Source organism: Labeo rohita, chromosome 14 (genome assembly GCF_022985175.1).
Source record: "Labeo rohita strain BAU-BD-2019 chromosome 14, IGBB_LRoh.1.0, whole genome shotgun sequence".
NCBI lineage: Eukaryota > Metazoa > Chordata > Actinopteri > Cypriniformes > Cyprinidae > Labeo > Labeo rohita.
Genome location: NC_066882.1, coordinates 27,137,911 through 27,157,133, shown reverse-complemented (window position 1 = coordinate 27,157,133; position 19,223 = coordinate 27,137,911). Strand labels below are relative to the sequence as shown.

The 19,223-nt window shown below is 36.0% G+C and overlaps 1 protein-coding gene across 2 annotated transcripts in view; it reads right to left on the bottom strand.

Annotated features, from left to right (window-relative positions):
• ankrd13d (ankyrin repeat domain 13 family, member D) overlaps positions 1-19,223 on the bottom strand; it is a 28,520-nt gene that overhangs the window by 1,686 nt on the left and 7,611 nt on the right. For both annotated transcript variants that reach the window (XM_051127360.1, XM_051127359.1), the window contains exons 3-15: positions 16,441-16,565; positions 16,258-16,303; positions 15,840-15,983; positions 15,578-15,767; positions 13,672-13,738; positions 13,496-13,577; positions 13,321-13,382; positions 10,768-10,898; positions 10,521-10,678; positions 10,299-10,412; positions 10,050-10,222; positions 7,556-7,635; positions 7,232-7,456 (exon numbers count right to left, since the gene is read on the bottom strand). In XM_051127360.1, coding sequence (XP_050983317.1) covers positions 7,232-7,456; positions 7,556-7,635; positions 10,050-10,222; positions 10,299-10,412; positions 10,521-10,678; positions 10,768-10,898; positions 13,321-13,382; positions 13,496-13,577; positions 13,672-13,738; positions 15,578-15,767; positions 15,840-15,983; positions 16,258-16,303; positions 16,441-16,565 — 1,597 coding nt within the window. The remainder of the gene's footprint in view (positions 1-7,231; positions 7,457-7,555; positions 7,636-10,049; positions 10,223-10,298; positions 10,413-10,520; positions 10,679-10,767; positions 10,899-13,320; positions 13,383-13,495; positions 13,578-13,671; positions 13,739-15,577; positions 15,768-15,839; positions 15,984-16,257; positions 16,304-16,440; positions 16,566-19,223) is intronic.

The following is a 19,223-nucleotide window of genomic DNA, read 5'->3' as shown; positions in this document are numbered from 1 at the left end:
TACTCCTTATAATATATCACATGCTCTGAGACGCACAAGCAGTCTCTGATTCATGAACAAACTGATTTTTTTCAATGAACCTGTTAAACTGATTCGCCAGTCGCACCAAACGATTCATTCACGAATTGGAATGATCCGATTGCAGCTGTTCTCGACAACTCATTGATTCAAATGATCCGTTTAGAGCGAGTCTCCAGTCAACTGAATTCACAAGTAAGTACCGGGAGATCTTGTGCACGCGCGACTGATGCTGCGAAAAGTAAGTTACTAATGTCGAATTTTATGATTAATTATTATAACTGAAAATTATATTAGGTCAAAGCTGTTGTTTGTGAATTACATCTGTTGTAAAAGGTGATCTGTTTAAGCGCAATTAAATGCTTGAATTCAGACACATCAAAAACTTAAAAAAAAATTTAAATAACAGCTTAAATAAAATAACTCATGCATAGGATGTCATGCTCAGAACATGGTAACTACAGTAATTATCAAAGTGGGAAGTGATGCCCTCTGGGGGCATTTGGCCAGGGGTGTTTTTAAACAGACAATATTTGAAAGGAAAAAATTCATTATGTAAATATAATTATATTTTCCTTAAAATGTTCTTGCTAACTTCAGGCCTTATTCTCATGTCATATATACAGTGGGTACGGAAAGTATTCAGACCCCCTTAAATTTTTCACTCTTTGTTATATTGCAGCCATTTGCTAAAATCATTTAAGTTCATTTTTTTCCCTCATTAATGTACACACAGCACCCCATATTGACAGAAAAACACAGAATTGTTGACATTTTTGCAGATTTATTAAAAAAAGAAAAACTGAAATATCACATGGTCCTAAGTATTCAGACCCTTTGCTGTGACACTCATATATTTAACTCAGGTACTGTCCATTTCTTCTGATCATTCTTGAGATGGTTCTACACCTTCATTTGAGTCCAGCTGTGTTTGATTATACTGACTGGACTTGATTAGGAAAGCCACACACCTGTCTATATAAGACCCTACAGCTCACAGTGCATGTCAGAGCAAATGAGAATCATGAGGTCAAAGGAACTGCCTGAAGAGCTCAGAGACAGAATTGTGGCAAGGCACAGATCTGGCCAAGGTTACAAAAATTTCTGCTGCACTTAAGGTTCCTAAGAGCACAGTGGCCTCCATAATCCTTAAATGGAAGACGTTTGGGACGACCAGAACCCTTCCTAGAGCTGGCCGTCCGGCCAAACTGAGCTATCGGGGGAGAAGAGCCTTGGTGAGAGAGGTAAAGAAGAACCCAAAGATCACTGTGGCTGAGCTCCAGAGATGCTGTCGGGAGACGGGAGAAAGTTGTAGAAAGTCAACCATCACTGCAGCCCTCCACCAGTCTGGGCTTTATGGCAGAGTGGCCCGACGGAAGCCTCTCCTCAGTGCAAGACACACGAAAGCCCGCATGAAGGACTCCAAGATGGTGAGAAATAAGATTCTCTGGTCTGATGAGACCAAGATAGAACTTTTTGGCCTTAATTCTAAGCGGTATGTGTGGAGAAAACCAGGCACTGCTCATCACCTGTCCAATACAGTCCCAACAGTGAAGCATGGTGGTGGCAGCATCATGCTGTGGGGGTGTTTTTCAGCTGCAGGGACAGGACGACTGGTTGCAATCGAGGGAAAGATGAATGCGGCCAAGTACAGGGATATCCTGGACGAAAACCTTCTCCAGAGTTCTCAGGACCTCAGACTGGGCCGAAGGTTTACCTTCCAACAAGACAATGACCCTAAGCACACAGCTAAAATAACGAAGGAGTGGCTTCACAACAACTCCGTGACTGTTCTTGAATGGCCCAACCAGAGCCCTGACTTAAACCCAATTGAGCATCTCTGGAGAGACCTAAAAATGGCTGTCCACCAATGTTTACCATCCAACCTGACAGAACTGGAGAGGATCTGCAAGGAGGAATGGCAGAGGATCCCCAAATCTAGGTGTGAAAAACTTGTTGCATCTTTCCCAAAAAGACTCATGGCTGTATTAGATCAAAAGGGTGCTTCTACTAAATACTGAGCAAAGGGTCTGAATACTTAGGACCATGTGATATTTCAGTTTTTCTTTTTTAATAAATCTGCAAAAATGTCAACAATTCTGTGTTTTTCTGTCAATATGGGGTGCTGTGTGTACATTAATGAGGAAAAAAAATGAACTTAAATGATTTTAGCAAATGGCTGCAATATAACAAAGAATGAAAAATTTAAGGGGGTCTGAATACTTTCCGTACCCACTGTAACTGTGACGTTATGCAAAACAAGCTTTAAAACACTTTTTTCTTACTGGTGAAAATATGATGGTCAAATCTGTTTTCTCTCAGGTACACGGCAGTGTAAGCTTCACATTGAATATTACTACATCACTCTTGTCAACATAGTCCATATCAACAACAAAAATGTATTTTTTAGGAAAATCCCAGGTATTTTGAGCAGTAGGATTATAAAAAAATATGTGCTAATATAAAATTCAATTAAGTAGCCTATATAAAATTGCGAAATAAATCTATCAGTACTTTTTTACTTAAGTACATAAAAAATCAGGTACTTTTGTACTTTCGTACTTTTGTACTTTCTCACTCGAGTAAAATTGAAAGAGGAGCACTTTTACTTTTACTGGAGTAATATTTTATTATACGTATCTGTACTTTTACTCAAGTACTCAACTTGTGTACTTCGTCCACCACTGTTAGCATGTTGCTAACATGTTTCTAACATGATTAGCATTTTACTAGCATGTTGTTAGCATGTTTTCAGTATGATTAGCATGTAACTAGCATGTTGCTAGCACGATTAACATGTTACTAGCATGTTGTTAGCATGTTTCTAACATGATTAGCATGCTGCTCGCATTATTAGCAAGTTACTAGCATTTTGCTACCATAAATAGCATGTTTCTAGTATGATTAGCATGTAACTAGCACGTTGTTAACATGATAACCAAGTTACTAGCATGTTGTTAGCATGATTAGCATGTTGCTAGCACGTTGCTAACATTTTTCTATCATGATTAACATGTTACTAACATGTGGTTAACATGATTAGCAAGTTAGTAGTATGTTTGTAACATGATAAGCATGTTACTAACAAGTTTCTAACATGATTAGTATGTTACTAACATGTTGCTAGCATTATGATTAGCATGCTGCTAGCATGTTGCTAACATGTTTCTATCATGATTAGCATGTTACTAGCACGTTGCTAACATGTTTCTAACATGATTAGCATGCTGCTCGCATTATTAGCAAGTTGCTAGCATTTTGCTACCATAAATAGCATGTTACTAACATGTTTCTAGTATGATTAGCATGTAACTAGCACGTTGTTAGCATTATAACCAAGTTACTACCATGTTGTTAGCATGATTAGCATGTTGCTAGCATGTTGCTAGCATGATTAGCATGTTACTAGCACGTTGCTAATATTATTAGCATGCTGCTTGCATTATTAGCAAGTTACTAGCATTTTGCTACCACAAATAGCATGTTACTAGCATGTTGTTAACATGTTTCTAGTATGATTAGCATGTAACTAGCACGTTGTTGGCATGATAACCATGTTACTAGCATGTTGTTAGCATGTTTCTAGTATGATTAGCATGTAACAAGCACGTTGTTAGCATGATTAGCATGTTGCTAGCACGTTGTTAGCATGTTTCTAGTATGATTAGCATGTAACAAGCATGTTGTTAGCATGATAACGAAGTTACTAGCATGTTGTTAGCATGTTGCTAGCATGATTAGCATGTTACTAGCACGTTGCTAACATGTTTCTAACATGATTAGCATGCTGCTTGCATTAAGTTACTAGCATTTTGCTACCACAAATAGCATGTTACTAGCATGTTGTTAGCATGTTTCTAGTATGATTAGCATGTAACTAGCACGTTGCTAGCATGTTTCTAACATGATTAGCATGCTGCTCGCATTATTAGCAAGTTACTAGCATTTTGCTACCACAAATAGCATGTTACTAGCATGTTGTTAGCATTTTTCTAGTATGATTAGCATGTAACTAGCACGTTGTTGGCATGATAACCATGTTACTAGCATGTTGTTAGAATGTTTCTAGTATGATTAGCATGTTACTAGCACGTTGCTAATATTATTAGCATGCTGCTCGCATTATTAGCAAGTTACTAGCATTTTGCTACCACAAATAGCATGTTACTAGCATGTTGTTAGCATGTTTCTAGTATGATTAGCATGTAACTAGCACGTTGTTAGCATGATAACCATGTTACTAGCATGTTGTTAGCATGTTTCTAGTATGATTAGCATGTAACTAGCACGTTGTTAGCATGATTAGCATGTTGCTAGCACGTTGCTAGCATGTTTCTATCATGATTAGCAAGTTACTAGTATGTTCGTAGCATGCTTAGCATGTTATTAACAAGCTGCTAGCATGGTTTAGATATCTAGATAGATTAGAAGTATTAGAAATATTAGTGGAAATTTAAATGAGTCTAAATTGATTAGAAATAGCACATAGAAGGGAAGCTTGATTGAGCCTCAAGGGATTCTGGGAGTTTAGATTTGAATTTTGTCAGCTGGAGTTTGAATAGTGTTGCTCATTTGAACAGTCCGTCAATGTAAGTCTATGGGATTTTTGGTGGTTTTGATCGTCTGGTTTATGAAAACTGTAAACCGAATCAGTCTAAAAATATATAGCACACCGAGTCAGTCCAGTCTGAAGGTCTGGGCCAAGTTTGGTGTTTCTAGCTTGAAAGCTCTAGGAGGAGACAGATACCGAAATTTGGCTCAGAAGAAGAAGAATAACTCAGAGCCAATAAAATGGCTTTCTCAAGCCAACTTAACAATAAACATTTTTTTTCCCTGGATAAAAAAAATGTGCAAGTAAATGTGCTTGTCAGGTTGTTTATAGCACAACAAAACAAAACAAAAAACAACACAATGTTCTCTTCAATAAAAATGTATAGTAAATGTTCTTGGCAGGTTGTATGTAGTGCAACAACAAAAAAACAAACAAAAAATGAAACAAACAAACAAAACATACCTGGAAGAAAAAATGTATAATAAATGTGCTTGTCAGCTTGTGTATAGTGCAATAAAGCAAAACAAAAACTAAACCAAAAAACAAAAAAATCTCTCTTGGACTAAATGTGTAGTGAATGCGCTTGTCAGGTTGTATATAGCACAACAAAACATGAAACAAAAAAACAAAACAAAAAAAATTCTCTTTGATAAAAAATGTATATTAAATTGTGTGTGTCAGGATGTATATAGTGCAACAAAACAAAACAGAAAAAGAAACAAATGGATGAAAAATGTGCAGGAAATGTGCTTATCAGGTTGTTTATAGCACAAAAAATGAAACAAACAAACAAACAAATTTCTTTCATTAAAAATGTATAGTAAATGTGCTTGTCAGGTTGTAAACAGTGCAACAAAAAGGGAAAAAAAGCAACACAACAAAACAGAAAAACAAAAGAAAACAAAATTTTCTCTGATGAAAAATGTGTAGTAAATGTACTTGTGAGGGTGTTCACATGTCACAAATCTTGTCAATGGTCTTCGGTCTGTCTGCCACCAGAGGCCGCCTTCCTATTACATTGATTCTCACACTACACTGACTGTTACATGCCACCATGGACTACATTTCCCATGCTCCCCTTCACTGATTACGCACAACAGCTGCAGCCAATCACACACAGTATAAATACGAGGCCCCAACCATCATTCAGGGCCAAGTATTGTCTAGTCTTATCACTTTCCTAGTGGTAGCTACATTACAGTTTAGTCTTGCCTGTCTACCCAATGCTTGTATCCTGTTTATCTCGTCTTGTCAGTCTGCTGCCTTCCCTGGAATTATCGTGTGTCTTGGATTTACCTTTTGTCTTGCCGTTTCGGACTCTGTTCGCCCCTCGTTTGGACTATTGTCTGTTTCGATTACCCGTTTTCCTTGACCCCTGGATTACATTTACCACCGATCGACCCTCGCCTGTTTACCGGACTGCTCTTGGGTCTTGCACATGCTATATCTGTTCGCTGGTGTTCGACCTTGCCTGTTTTTGACCATGTCTTTAAATAAAGCTCTGCATATGGATCTGCCTGCTTCACATCTCTATCTCTCCGTATGTATAGGATATATAATATAGTGCAACAAAACAAAACAAAAACTGAAACAAACAAAAAAAAACAATACAAAATTTCCTTGCATAAAAAAGTGCAGTAAATGTGCTTGTCCGGTTGTATTTAGAACAACAAACTGAGAAAAAAATACATATATCTTGGATGAAAAATCAGTAATAAACGTGCTTGTCTTGGGGTTTATAGTGCAACAAAGTAAAACGAAAACTCAAAAAATAAATCTTGAAAGAAAAATGTGCAGTAAATTTGCTTGTCAGGTTGTTTATAGTGCAACAAAATAAACAAAAAATTAAAATTTCTCTTTGATGAAAAATATGTAGTAAATTTGATTATCAGGTTATATATAGTGCAACAATACAAAACAAAAAATGAAACAAAATTTTTTTTATTTTTTTTTAAATGTAAAAAACGTATAGTAAATGTGCTTTTTTGTAGTTTATAGTACAACAAAGCAAAACAAAAAGCAACAAAGTTTTCTCTTGGATGAAAAATGTGTAGTAAATGTGCTTGTCAGGTTGCAGGTTGTGCAACAAAAAAATGAAACGGACAAAAAAAATTCTCATATAAAAATGTGCTGCTCAGGTTCTTTATAGAACAACAAATTGAAACAAATGAAAAAAAAAAAGTGTGCAGATATAGCACAACAAAATAAAACAAATCTTCAGTCTGTTTGTATAAAGTGCAACAAAGCAAAACAAAACCTGAAACAAATTTGATGAAGAATGTGGAGTAAATGTGATTTTCAGGTTTATAGCACAAAAACAAAAACAAAAAAAAACCGAAGAAACAAAAGAAAACAAAATTTTCTCTGATGAAAAATGTGTAGTAAATATGTCTGTCGAGTTGTATATAGTGCAACAAAAATAAAATTCTCTTTGATGAAAAATGTGTAAATGTGCTTGTCAGTTTGTATATAGTGCAAAAAAACAAAACTAAACAAAACATTTTCTCTTAAATGCATGCAACACGGTCTTTAGCCATTAAGATATTTAAGGCAGCATAAATTTGCAGCCAGCTGTTTGCTACAGGCTTTGTGTCAGGAACCAATGATGCCTTGAAATCCTGTCTAGATTTCTTTCACTTTTTGCTCCTGTGTCATTCGTACCTATCTAACTCCTCCTGCTCTCTGCATGAAAGCTCCATGGCGATGCGTAGCTGTTCATCAAAACTGGTGGCCACAGCAAACGCCCCCGGCGCCCGAGGCTCGGTCAGTGAGCTGTAACACGGAGGTGAGATGAGTGCGGGATCAGACGGGGATAACGGCTGGCCACCATCTGACTCGCCACTGTCCCCTCCAGCCAGTGACAAAGACAGAGATTCCTGAATTGCCCTGTTGGAGACACAATCACATTTCAAACTGCTGAACAATTGATATGCACATCCTCACATTCAACACTCAATCCACACACACACACACACACACACACACCTCTCAAGCTGAGAGTCCTCCTCATAAAGCGGAGGCTGAGAAACTGGACGAGTGTTAGTGAGAGCCTCCCATATGGTCACCTACAGAAACGCACAGGAAAAGAAAGAGAGATGAGGGAGTGGGTGGAAAGCTGTGGAGAGAATGATGAAAAGTTGATGTCTGCTAATTGTTTAGTATTGACTAGAGCTAAACAATTACTCATAATAATAATAAAGACTATGAGTATTGCTTGCATATATTGTATACTGTATCCTGTTTTATAAAGATAGCCATTATGTTAAGACTGTGTCTTAATAACTAGTATGAATAACAAAAAAATAGATGACTAACTTAGACAAGGCCCCTTTATCTGCTGCATTGTCAACAAATGTTTTAACAACATTTTTTGTGGCATTGAGCACTGACACTAATCACACCCGACCACTGTGCACAGTAATGATTTTTAAAATTAAATTAAATGCATTTTTGGTATTTATCCTGAACAGGTTGAACATGTGGTTGCATTCTTAGTTATAGCACAAAAAAGCAAAAGGTGACTGAATAAATGATTCACAAGCTCATTATAATATTTTAGTGGTTGGCAAGTTTATGGTAACAGCTTATTCCTGTTAAAAAGTTACTACATGCACAGATAAAGACTGTCAGGATATCTAAACTGACAGTTTGTTTTGTTTTTGCATGACAAAAAAAAAATCATGTTAAATGGACAAAAATCTATTTTTAATAAAATGTCACATCTGTCTAAATATTAATAAAATAAAACTGGGAACACAGCTTATGTCTTTGGATTCTGCAATCTTCATGCCATATATTACAGGTGAGTGATATGACAAAAAAATCTTGTATCACAATATGAGTAATTTTATTTCACAGTAATGATATGTATCACAATGTTGTTATTTTTGCTTTCAATAAAGTCTTTATGATATCAAAAAAATTTTGATACCATAGAAATATCATAATTATTTGTCAACAGTGTCAATATCACAAAAAAAATAATATTAACCTAATTACAAAAAAGGAAACAGTCCGCAAATAAATAAGAATAAGAAACTAATTAAAAGCAATAGGGGAAAAAACTATAGTAGAACAAATAAATAAAAAATGCTACATACATAGTATAAAGTAATCAAATATACACTTGCTGTTCAATAGTTTGAGATATTTTTTAAGTCTCTTATGCTCATTAAAGTTTTATTTATTCGATCAAAAATACAGAAGTAAAAGTAATATTATAAAATATTACAATTTAAAATAACAGTTGTCTATTTTAACATACTTAAAAATGTAATTTATTTCTGTGATGCAAGCTGAAATTTCATCAGCCATTACTTTAGAAATCATTTTAATATGCTAATTATCAATGTTGGAAACAGTTGTACTGCTGCTTAAAAAAAAAGGAAAAACTATGCATTAAGCCGGGGAGTGAAAACGTTTTGAATTTGAAGAACTTATGAACTTATTTTGTCTTCTGTGGAACATGTATCCTCTGTAGCTTCTGAAGAGCAGTACTAAATGAAAAAAAAAAGAGAAAAATTTACAAATCTTCACTCCGTTCAAAAGTTTTCACCCCCCGGCTCTTAATGCATCATTTTTTCCTTCTGGAACATCAGTGAGTGTTTCAATCTTCTGTAATAGTTGCATATGAGTCCCTCAGTTGTCCTCAGGGTGAAAAGATGGATCTCAAAATCATACAGTCATTGTTGGAAATGGTTCAAATACACAAAAATGCTGAGAGACCAAATAATTTGTGGGACCTGAAGGACAGCAGGCAATTTAAACTTTTTAGGACAAACAAGGGACTCGTGAACAACTATCACTAAACAAAAAACACAGCTGTGGATCATTCAGGTAACAACACAGTATTAAGAATCAAGTGTATGTGAAGTTTTGACTGGGGTCATTTTTAAAAACTCAACTATTATTTTCTCTTGTGCACTATATTTAAACATCTTTTATGTGAAATATCTTATTCAGGTCAGTGCTAAATAAAAAACAACATGCATGTTGTATGATCCCTCTTATTTTGGTAAAATATTCAACATTTAGCAGATTCTGCAAGGTGTATGTAAACTTTTGACCTCAACTGTATATTTCAATAATGTAATAATCACAGGGCAGTGTCAGTTTATGAGTGGCTTTACAGAAAAAAACCCCAAAAATAACATGTCTTGATTATTTCACAGTCATAAAGGGGAAAATACAGTTCTTGGATAGGAATCTAATTTATCTGGTGGTTTGTGCCTGAATATAAACTCTAAATCTCATTGAATATCCTTGAAAAATAAATATATATATTAAAAAAAATCTAGTGATTCGTTCTCTCTCAAATCAGTCAAATCTACTACCATGGACAACAAATAAGTTTCCAGGCAAACTAATAAAAATATGCAGCCAGCCAATCAGAACAGAGCTTCCCAGAACGAGAAAGTTCATGGAATATTTAGTGTTTAATAAGCAATAGAATGCCGATCCATGTGATAGATGCCATTACCTGGTCACTCTCTGTTCCCGCATCCAGCAGGCTCTGCTGTATGGCGAACTGGAGTAGATTATCATCTTCATCCCTCATTGGTTCACTGCGGCCTGGTCCAAGTGTGGTGTATTCTGGGGGAGGCTCAAACACAGACGGGTCGACTTCACACTGCAGAGGGGGAGGTGTCTGACCTAAAAGCATTGAGGTGAGGATAAATACCTAGCATGGTCACAGTCAGAGCAACTTTAGACTTAAAAAGATGCTTACCGGCCTCTGTGGCTCCTTGAGGAGATTGTACAATAACAGAACTGACCGGTTCATCGCAGCCACAGAGATTGCTGAACGTCACTCGAGCATTCAACACGTGGAAGAGAGGAATTTCTAAAAGGACAATGACAATTTTTGGGTGGACTATCCCTTTAAGAAAATAAATGGCAAGATTTTGATCGCGTAAGGGTATAAAATGATCGATGTGACACTTCTTCCCACCTATCTTTACTGGAAAGCCAGGTGGTAGGCGTAGGGTGATAAAGTCACGCAGCTTGGCAAAGTGGGCGTTAGATATGGCCATGAGGTCAATGATAGGCGTCACCTGTTCAGCCAGCGAGAGAGGGTGAGCTTCACTCAACCACAGCGTGGCCTTAAACCTGAGAGAGAGAGAAATACCACATGTTCTCAATTCACATGCAAACACGGTTCAAATCATGGCACTTTGGAGTTGCTATAGAGACGGTACCTCTGCACTTTGCTGGTGAGCTCAATGGGCCGCCCAATATCTCTGCCGTTCAGATTAAACTCTGCATCGAAGTACTCCTCCGCTGTGATAGCTGTTGGGTTGTGGGGACTAGCGCACTGAGAAACCTGACTCTAGAAACACAGTAAACAAATGAATCAGTAACAACAGACTCTTTAAACAAAATGTTTATGTAGTCTCTTATCCACCTTTTTCTTCCCGTAAGAGCGGGTGCGACCATTTGTAAATTTTATGGGTGTGGCTTCCGGTCACATTTGCATCCAGCTATTTTTAGCTGTACAAAACAGCTAGTTTTGCTGTTTGATATTGCAAATTGGTCTGTCTTACAATATTATTTTAATGTATTATCTTAATTATAAGCATGCTGGTTTGTAGTGCAAACAGTTTTACCATTTACTGCATGTTGTTATTCTTCTCGTTATTTCCCAATAGCGGCTAATGAACCAGAAGTCTCACCCATAAGCTTACTTGTGCGTTGAAGAATAAGGTGAATACTCACCAAGGCTGCATTTTTGACCAAAAATACAGTAAAAACAGTAATACTGTGATATTACAATTTAAAATAAATATTTTCTATTTGAATATATTTTATAATGTAATTTATTTCTGTGATGCAAAGATGAATTTTCAGCATCTGTACTCCAGTCTTCAGTGTCACATGATCATTTCTGATTAATATTAATATTATAATGTTGTGCTGCATAATATTTTTTTGTGTAAACCATAATACATTTTCCTTTAATTAATAAAAAGTTTAAAAGAACAGCATCTGAAATAGAAATATTATGTGAGGTTATAAATTTATTTAATGTAATTTTTTGAAACATTTAATGCATCCATGCTCAATTAAAAAAAAAATTCAATAACAAAAAAAAAAAAAACTTTCGAACGGTTTATTTTTTAATATATAAGTTAATCATTAACATTTTTATTTAAATATTTTTTTTATTTATTTCCTAAATATATTTTTATTGTGAAATTTTGTGATTTGTTTTATTTTGTTCATTTGTTTTATCACTGCTTTATCTTAACTTACTTGCCAGTTTAGCACTTTGTTTGGATCTGTTGTTATTAAATGTGCTATAGTGTTGGCTGATATGCTCAATTTTCATATCATCTTATCGTCAGCCTGTGAGATCGCTGATACACAATATTATTGTGCTAATTTATTTCATTATTTACTTACACTGCCCTCCAAAAGTTTGGAAACGCCCTAGAAAAGTGCGGTTTTGGACAATATTGGCATGAATCCTTTTTAATTTGTTATAATTTTGCACTGATAAGGGACAACACAAACTACAAAAACAAATTTTATTACATAAACAGTTTATACATAGAAAAAAACTTTTCTTTCTTTTTCGATTCATCAAAATATCCACCATTAGCAGCTATTGCAGCTCTGCATAATCTGGGCCTAAATTCATTGTATTCTAAACTTAATTGGCAATCAATAAGTTGAAGCTATTAAGGTGTGCTGACCCAAAAATCCAAGTTTAAACCAGTAACCAGGCATCACAGCTGGCAAAGGGGCATGTCTGACTTTGACATGTATATATTGCCATTATTATGTAATCAAAATAAAAATTATTATTGCTGGTCTTCAATGATAATGTCAAGTTACTTTAATGTATTTGCACCAAAAAATGATAAGGATTTACACTACCGTTCAAAAGTTTGGGGTCAGTAAGACTTGTAATAGTCTTTAAAGAAGTCTCTTATGCTCATCAACGCTGCATTTATTTGATTAAAAATATAGAAAAAAAACAGTAATATTGCAAAATGTTTTTACAATATAAAATAATGTTTTTTATTTGAACATACTTTAAAATAGAATTTATTCCTGTGATGAAATGCTGAATTTTTATCAGCTGCTACTCCAGTCTTAAGTGTCACATGATCCTTCAGAAATCATTCTAATATGCGGATTTATTATTAGAATGATCAATGTTGGATAATATCAACAGTTGTGCTGCCAAATATTTTTTGGAACCTGTGATTTTTTTTTCAGGATTCTTTCATGAATAACAAGTTTAAAAAGTACAGTGTTTATTCAAAATATAAATATTTTATAACAATGTAAATTATTTATTATTAACTTTTAATAAACTTTTAATTATTAACTTAATACATCCTTGGTGAATAAAAATATTAATTTCTTAAAAAAAAAAAAAAAAAAAAAAGAAACAATAAAAATGTACTGACCCCAAACTTTTGAACGGTAGTGTATGCTGATATTGTCCAAAACTACACTTTGCAAGGGGTGCCTTTTGTGCCTTTGTGTTTATACCAGCCACCTCATGGCAAGTTTCTAAAGCGACCCAAAGCGGCTCTCTACACTGCATCACTAAAGTTAGGCGCCTGGTCTATTTTTGACGGATAATAATAATAATCATCTTGCTATCATCAAAGGCATCAGCAACAGGTGATATCTCTGACTATCATCATATTTTTTACTTTAAAATAATTGTTTAAAAACCCTAAATATACTGAAATTCTAAATTAAAAATACAATTACATGCAACTGACCACACTTACCCCAGTACTAGAGATGTGCTGCTCAGCAATACCAAGAAATGACTGTAGAGGAGTTCTAGATCCTGAAAGCACAGAGGAGGCCAGCAGTGAGTAGAAGGGAAATGCACTTCAAAAACTGTCTCAGATTGTATATTTATTAGTTAAATTGAGCGTCAGCATGTATGGGTTTACATACCTTTACTTCTAGACTTGTCCTGATCAGAAAGGTGTTCAGTCCGAGAACGTGTCACTAACTCCACATTACTGGCACTGTAAACCTACAATTATGTAGTTATAAGAATTTAAAGAACATCTTGTGCACAGATGTTTTCAGCAAGGCTCAGAGCGGATTGCCTCTTAAAGTGAACTCACCTTTGCTTCATATCCACTGACAACCTCTGTCTTCTCAGAGCGCCATCCCCAAATCCCAGACTTATTTCTAAAGTCAGGCAGAACAGGGAATTAGATGTACAACAGTTGGTTCCCATAGTAAAAACTCATAAAACTCTAGAGAACTGATTTTTAACAATAAATCTTTACAGACATACCAACCGAGCTCTGAGGTTGTTAAACTGATGATAGTGTATGCTTCTGTTGTAGCCATTTTACAGTAATCATGTTTAATTAGCAATTAAACTCCGCACACCTGACGGCAATTGGTAGGTGCGTAAGAATCAAGACCAAAATGTTAAAACTGAATAACAAAAAACAAATCCTGCACACTGCCAAAATGTAAAAAGTATCAAAAAGTTTATTAACAATGTTTCGGTCGCATGACCTTCATCAGATATCTTCAAACATATCATTACAAACTCAACCACATTTATAAAATGGTCACAATGTTTTTTAAATGTGGTTGAGTTTGTAATGATATGCACCTGAAATGTCGTTAATAAACTTTTTGATACTTTTTGCATTTTGGTAGTGTTAGACATGTTAACAGTTGAATTTATGGTGGAAAACTACATTACCCATGATGCTGAACAGAAAATTCCACCAAGAGCTTCCAGGGAACACCAGCTCCCATGAAAGCATCACAAATTATGTAATATGTCTCCCTATGCTGTCAAAATAATGAAATATTTGTATATATATGCATATTTTGCAATAACCTTTAAATACACTACCAGTCAAAAGTTTCTGATGTTTTTAAAGAAATCTCTTCTGCTCACCAAGCCTGCATTTATTTGATCCAAAATACAGCAAAAGCAGTAATATCAAAACCAAATTTTCAGCATCATTACTCCAGTCTTCAGTGTCACATGATCATTCAGAAATCATTCTAATATGCTAATTTGCTGTTCAAGAAACATTTATTATTATTATTATTATTATTAATATTTAAAACAGTTGAGTACATTTTTTTTTCAAATGAATAGAAAGATCCAAGGATCAGCATTTATCTGAAATAAAAAGCTTTAATTTTTTTTAATTTTATTTTTAACATTTACACTATACCATTCAAAAGCTTGAAGTCAGAATTTTTTATTTATTTTGGGTTGAAACATTTATAATGTCACAAAAGATTTTTATTTCAGATAAATGCTGATCTTCTGAACCTTCTATTCATCAAAGAAACCTGAAAAAATTCTATTCAGCTGTTTTCAACATAATAATAATAATTATTATTATTATAAATGTTTTTTGAGCAGCAACTCAGAATATTAGAATGATTTCTGAAGGATCATGTGACTGGAGTAACGATGCTAAAAGTCTATCTTTGAAATCACATGAATGAATTACATTTTAAAATATATTCAAAGAGAAAACAGTTATTTTAAATAGTAAAAATATTTCAAAATGTTATCATTTTTGCTGTACTTTGGATAAAACAAATGCAGGCTTGGTGAGCTGAAGAGACTTCTTTAAAAAACATTAAAAATCTTTAAAAAAAACTGTTCAAAACTTTTGATTGTTAGTGTATATACCAATTTAAATGAATAGTTGTATATTTCTCCATCATTTTTAATTTGATTATGTCATTTACAATCCTTGATGGGGCTGTAGTTTTTTCCCACATTAAAGCTGATAAGTACCTTTGTGTATTTTCAAATACTTTTTTGCTTCAAATGAACATTTGTAATGTTGTGAATCTCCCCGTAGCTGGTTTGTTTTGTGCATAGCATATAATGCTTTAACAAAGACTTTTAAAATCCCTATGAGAAAAATATATGAAAAAACACTTCCGAAACCAACGGCACTGAAAAAGCAGCCATGCACTAATGCACTCCATACAGACCCAGACTAATTAAATCTTTGGCAAAGCCTCTTCCTGTACCTCTCGAAGGCAATGTTGCGTGTGTTGAGATGAGTGGACACTATAGGAGAGGTGAGTCTCTGGGCCGTGTTCTCCTGTGAGGGCAGCATGGCGGCGAGCAGAGAGGGAGCGTCCCGCGGAGACAGGGACAGTGGTTCTGTATACACCACCTGCTTCTCGTGGTCCACCTCCATCACCATGGCCCCACTCTCTGCAAAACACTGAACTCCTCAAAGCACTGAACTCCATGTAAATCCTGCACTAGTGTGTGCTGAAGACTCACCTCCACCTTTAAAGATGTAGCTGCGTCGACCCTTAAGCCAAGTCATGTGCTCAAAGCCCAATAAAGTGGTGTCAACCCTCAAACACGAACCGCTTTTCCATACACGATACACGTCGCTTGGACAAACTTTCGACACTAGAGGAACTAAATAATTGAGACAGAACGACAACTGACTGTCAGGAGTAATTGATCAGAGGAGCTGTCCACATCTATGGTGCTGAAATGGTTAAAGCGGCCATCTAGGTTGCCAATGGTGGTTGGTTGGTTGGTTGGTTTTATTCAAATTCATTAGCTTCACAGGTTATTAAATGGCACATACAGATTCAACATTTAATAATCAATAAATAAATAAAATAAAATTCACCAATGGTGAGACAGAAGTGAAAGCGAAAGAGTTTGTGGGATTTCTTGAACTCACCCCAGCTAGTAAATTCCCATTTCATCTCCACATAGAAATCACGTGCCTGCAAGAAAGACATCTTGTTGGAATACTTTCTGAGAGCATGACAAATCAAACCAATACTGTACCTGGCTTATGGATTCACCCACTGAATGTACACCAAATGCATCTTCAATCAGGGTATGTGTGCATATGAATCACCTGTCTCAGTTTGCTCAGTAGCTCAGGAATACCAGCCAGTCTCTCTGTGGCTCTTCTGAAGTCTCTGTACTGAAGGACCAGCTGCACCAGCTCAGGGTCTCCAGTGCTCACTGCCTCTTGCAAAACTGCACACAGAATTGGATATTCTGAAGATGCACATGTTGGAGAACCAGGAAAAGCTCTTCTCTTTGTTGAAAAAAAAAAATCTGAGTATATACAGGTGCATCTCAATAAATTAGAATGTCGTGGAAAAGTTCATTTATTTCAGTAATTCAACTCAAATTGTGAAACTCATGTATTAAATAAATTCAGTGCACACAGACTGGAGTAGTTTAAGTCTTTGGTTTTTTTAATTGTGATGATTTTGGCTCACATTTAACAAAAACCCACCAATTCACTATCTCAACAAATTAGAATATGGTGACATGCCAATCAGCTGATCAACTGAAAAAACACGTGCAAAGGTTTCCTGAGCCTTCAAAATGGTCTCTCAGTTTGGTTCACTAGGCTACACAATCATGGGGAAGACTGCTGATCTGACAGTTGTCCAGAAGACAATCATTGACACCCTTCACAAGGAGGGTAAGCCACAAACATTCATTGCCAAAGAAAGTGGCTGTTCACAGAGTGCTGCATCCAAGCATGTTAACAGAAAGTTGAGTGGAAGGAAAAAGTGTGGAAGAAAAAGACGCACAACCAACCGAGAGAACCAGAGCCTTGAGAGGCTTGTCAAGCAAAATCGATTCAAGAATTTGGGTGAACTTCATTGGAATGGACTGAGGCTGGGGTCAAGGCATCAAGAGCCACCACTCACAGATGTGTCAAGGAATTTGGCTACAGTTGTCGTATTCCTCTTGTTAAGCCACTCCTGACCCACAGACAACATCAGAGGCGTCTTACCTGGGCTAAAGAGAAGAAGAAACGGACTGTTGCCCAGTGGTCCAAAGTCGTCTTTTCAGATGAGAGCAAGTTTTGTATTTCATTTGGAAACCAAGGTCCTAGAGTCTGGAGGAAGGGTGGAGAAGCTCATAGCCCAAGTTGCTTGAAGTCCAGTGTTAAGTTTCCACAGTCTGTGATGATTTGGGGTGCAATGTCATCTGCTGGTGTTGGTCCACTGTGTTTTTTGAAAACCAAAGTCACTGCCCCATTTACTAAGAAATTTTAGAGCACTTCATGCTTCCTTCTGCTGACCAGCTTTTTAAAGATGCTGATTTCATTTTCCAGCAGGATTTGGCACCTGCCCACACTGCCAAAAGCACCAAAAATTGGTTAAATGACCATGGTGTTGGTGTGCTTGACTGGCCAGCAAACTCACCAGACCTGAACCCCATAGAGAATCTGTGGGGTACTGTCAAGAGGAAAATGAGAAACAAGAGATCGAAAAATGCAGATGAGCTGAAGGCCACTGTCAAAGAAACCTGGGCTTCCATAGCACCTCAGCAGTGCCACAGACTGATCACCTCCAAGCCATGCTGAATTGAGGCAGTAATTAAAGCAAAAGGAGCCCCTACAAAGTATTGCGTACATAGAGTAAATGAACATACTTTCCAGAAGGCCAACAATTCACTAAAAATGTTTTTTTTATTGGTCTTATGAAGTATTCTAATTTGTTGAGATAGTGAATTGGTGGGTTTTTGTTAAATGTGAGACAAAATCATCACAACTTAAACTACTTCAGTCTGTGTGCATTGAATTTATTTAACACACAAGTTTCACAATTTGAGTTGAATTACTGAAATAAATTAATTTTAACAACATTTGTGTTTGTTCTTATAATTTCCGGTTCTAGCAAAGAGATTGATTCTTCAGAGGTGGAAACTTGACATAGTCCCGACATTCGATGTGTTGCTGAGTGAGCTAGCAGGCATTAAGGTTACTTTCCTATAAAACAGGTCTATACCTTGTTCTTTTATTAAACAAACTAAATAGTCTTATGTCATTTATCTTATTTACACAACGGCATGTCATTTCTGTCTTTATGTGATTGCGCGTCTACAATTTCTCCTCCGCAAAAACGCGGACGGGATCGCGGAGTCCATTCATAAAAACAGAATTTAATCTATAGTGCGGAATGCCACGGAATTCATCAATTTTTGGATGAATAAATCAAAAGTAGGTCTCTCCCTTAATTTCAGTCGCGATATGGACTAATGTCTGTGAATATTAAAACACAAAAAGACGGTTTAAATATGAATCCTGCATGTTCTGGAAAAACAAATGTCATATTAAAAACTAAAAGTAAAAAATAAATGAATAAAAATATTGCATCCCTTCCTGCTTGCTCAGTCCTTCTCTATGATTTAGAGAACGTATTCAGTAGTACATTTACCGTGCAATCCATGCTGTTGTTGATGTTTACATCCAATTATTGCTAATATGGCTGTGCATTCGAGTAACTGACCAAATTGTGATGTAAGTGCAAACCCTCTATAATGGTGTTAATGGGAAGACTCATTTAAAAAGGAAGTAAACAACTCACACACTTGGATATAACCACTTTGTTGTGTCAAAATAAGACTTGAAACATGATCTGTGTGAGTTTTTAGTGAGTAATCAGCTTGGTGAAATTTAAAGTAAATCCCCATGTCTCTGACCAATAACTCTCTCTCTCCCCTTCAGCTTGCTCCCTTTATCTGGGGTTGCCACAGCGGAGTGATCCGCAAAGCCGATCTGGCACGTTTTACACCGGATGCCCTTCCTGCCACAACCCAGCCCTTAGAGTGCACTAACTTGTGCATCTGTGTGACTATTTATAAAAAAGAATAGATGGGTCATTCTATAAT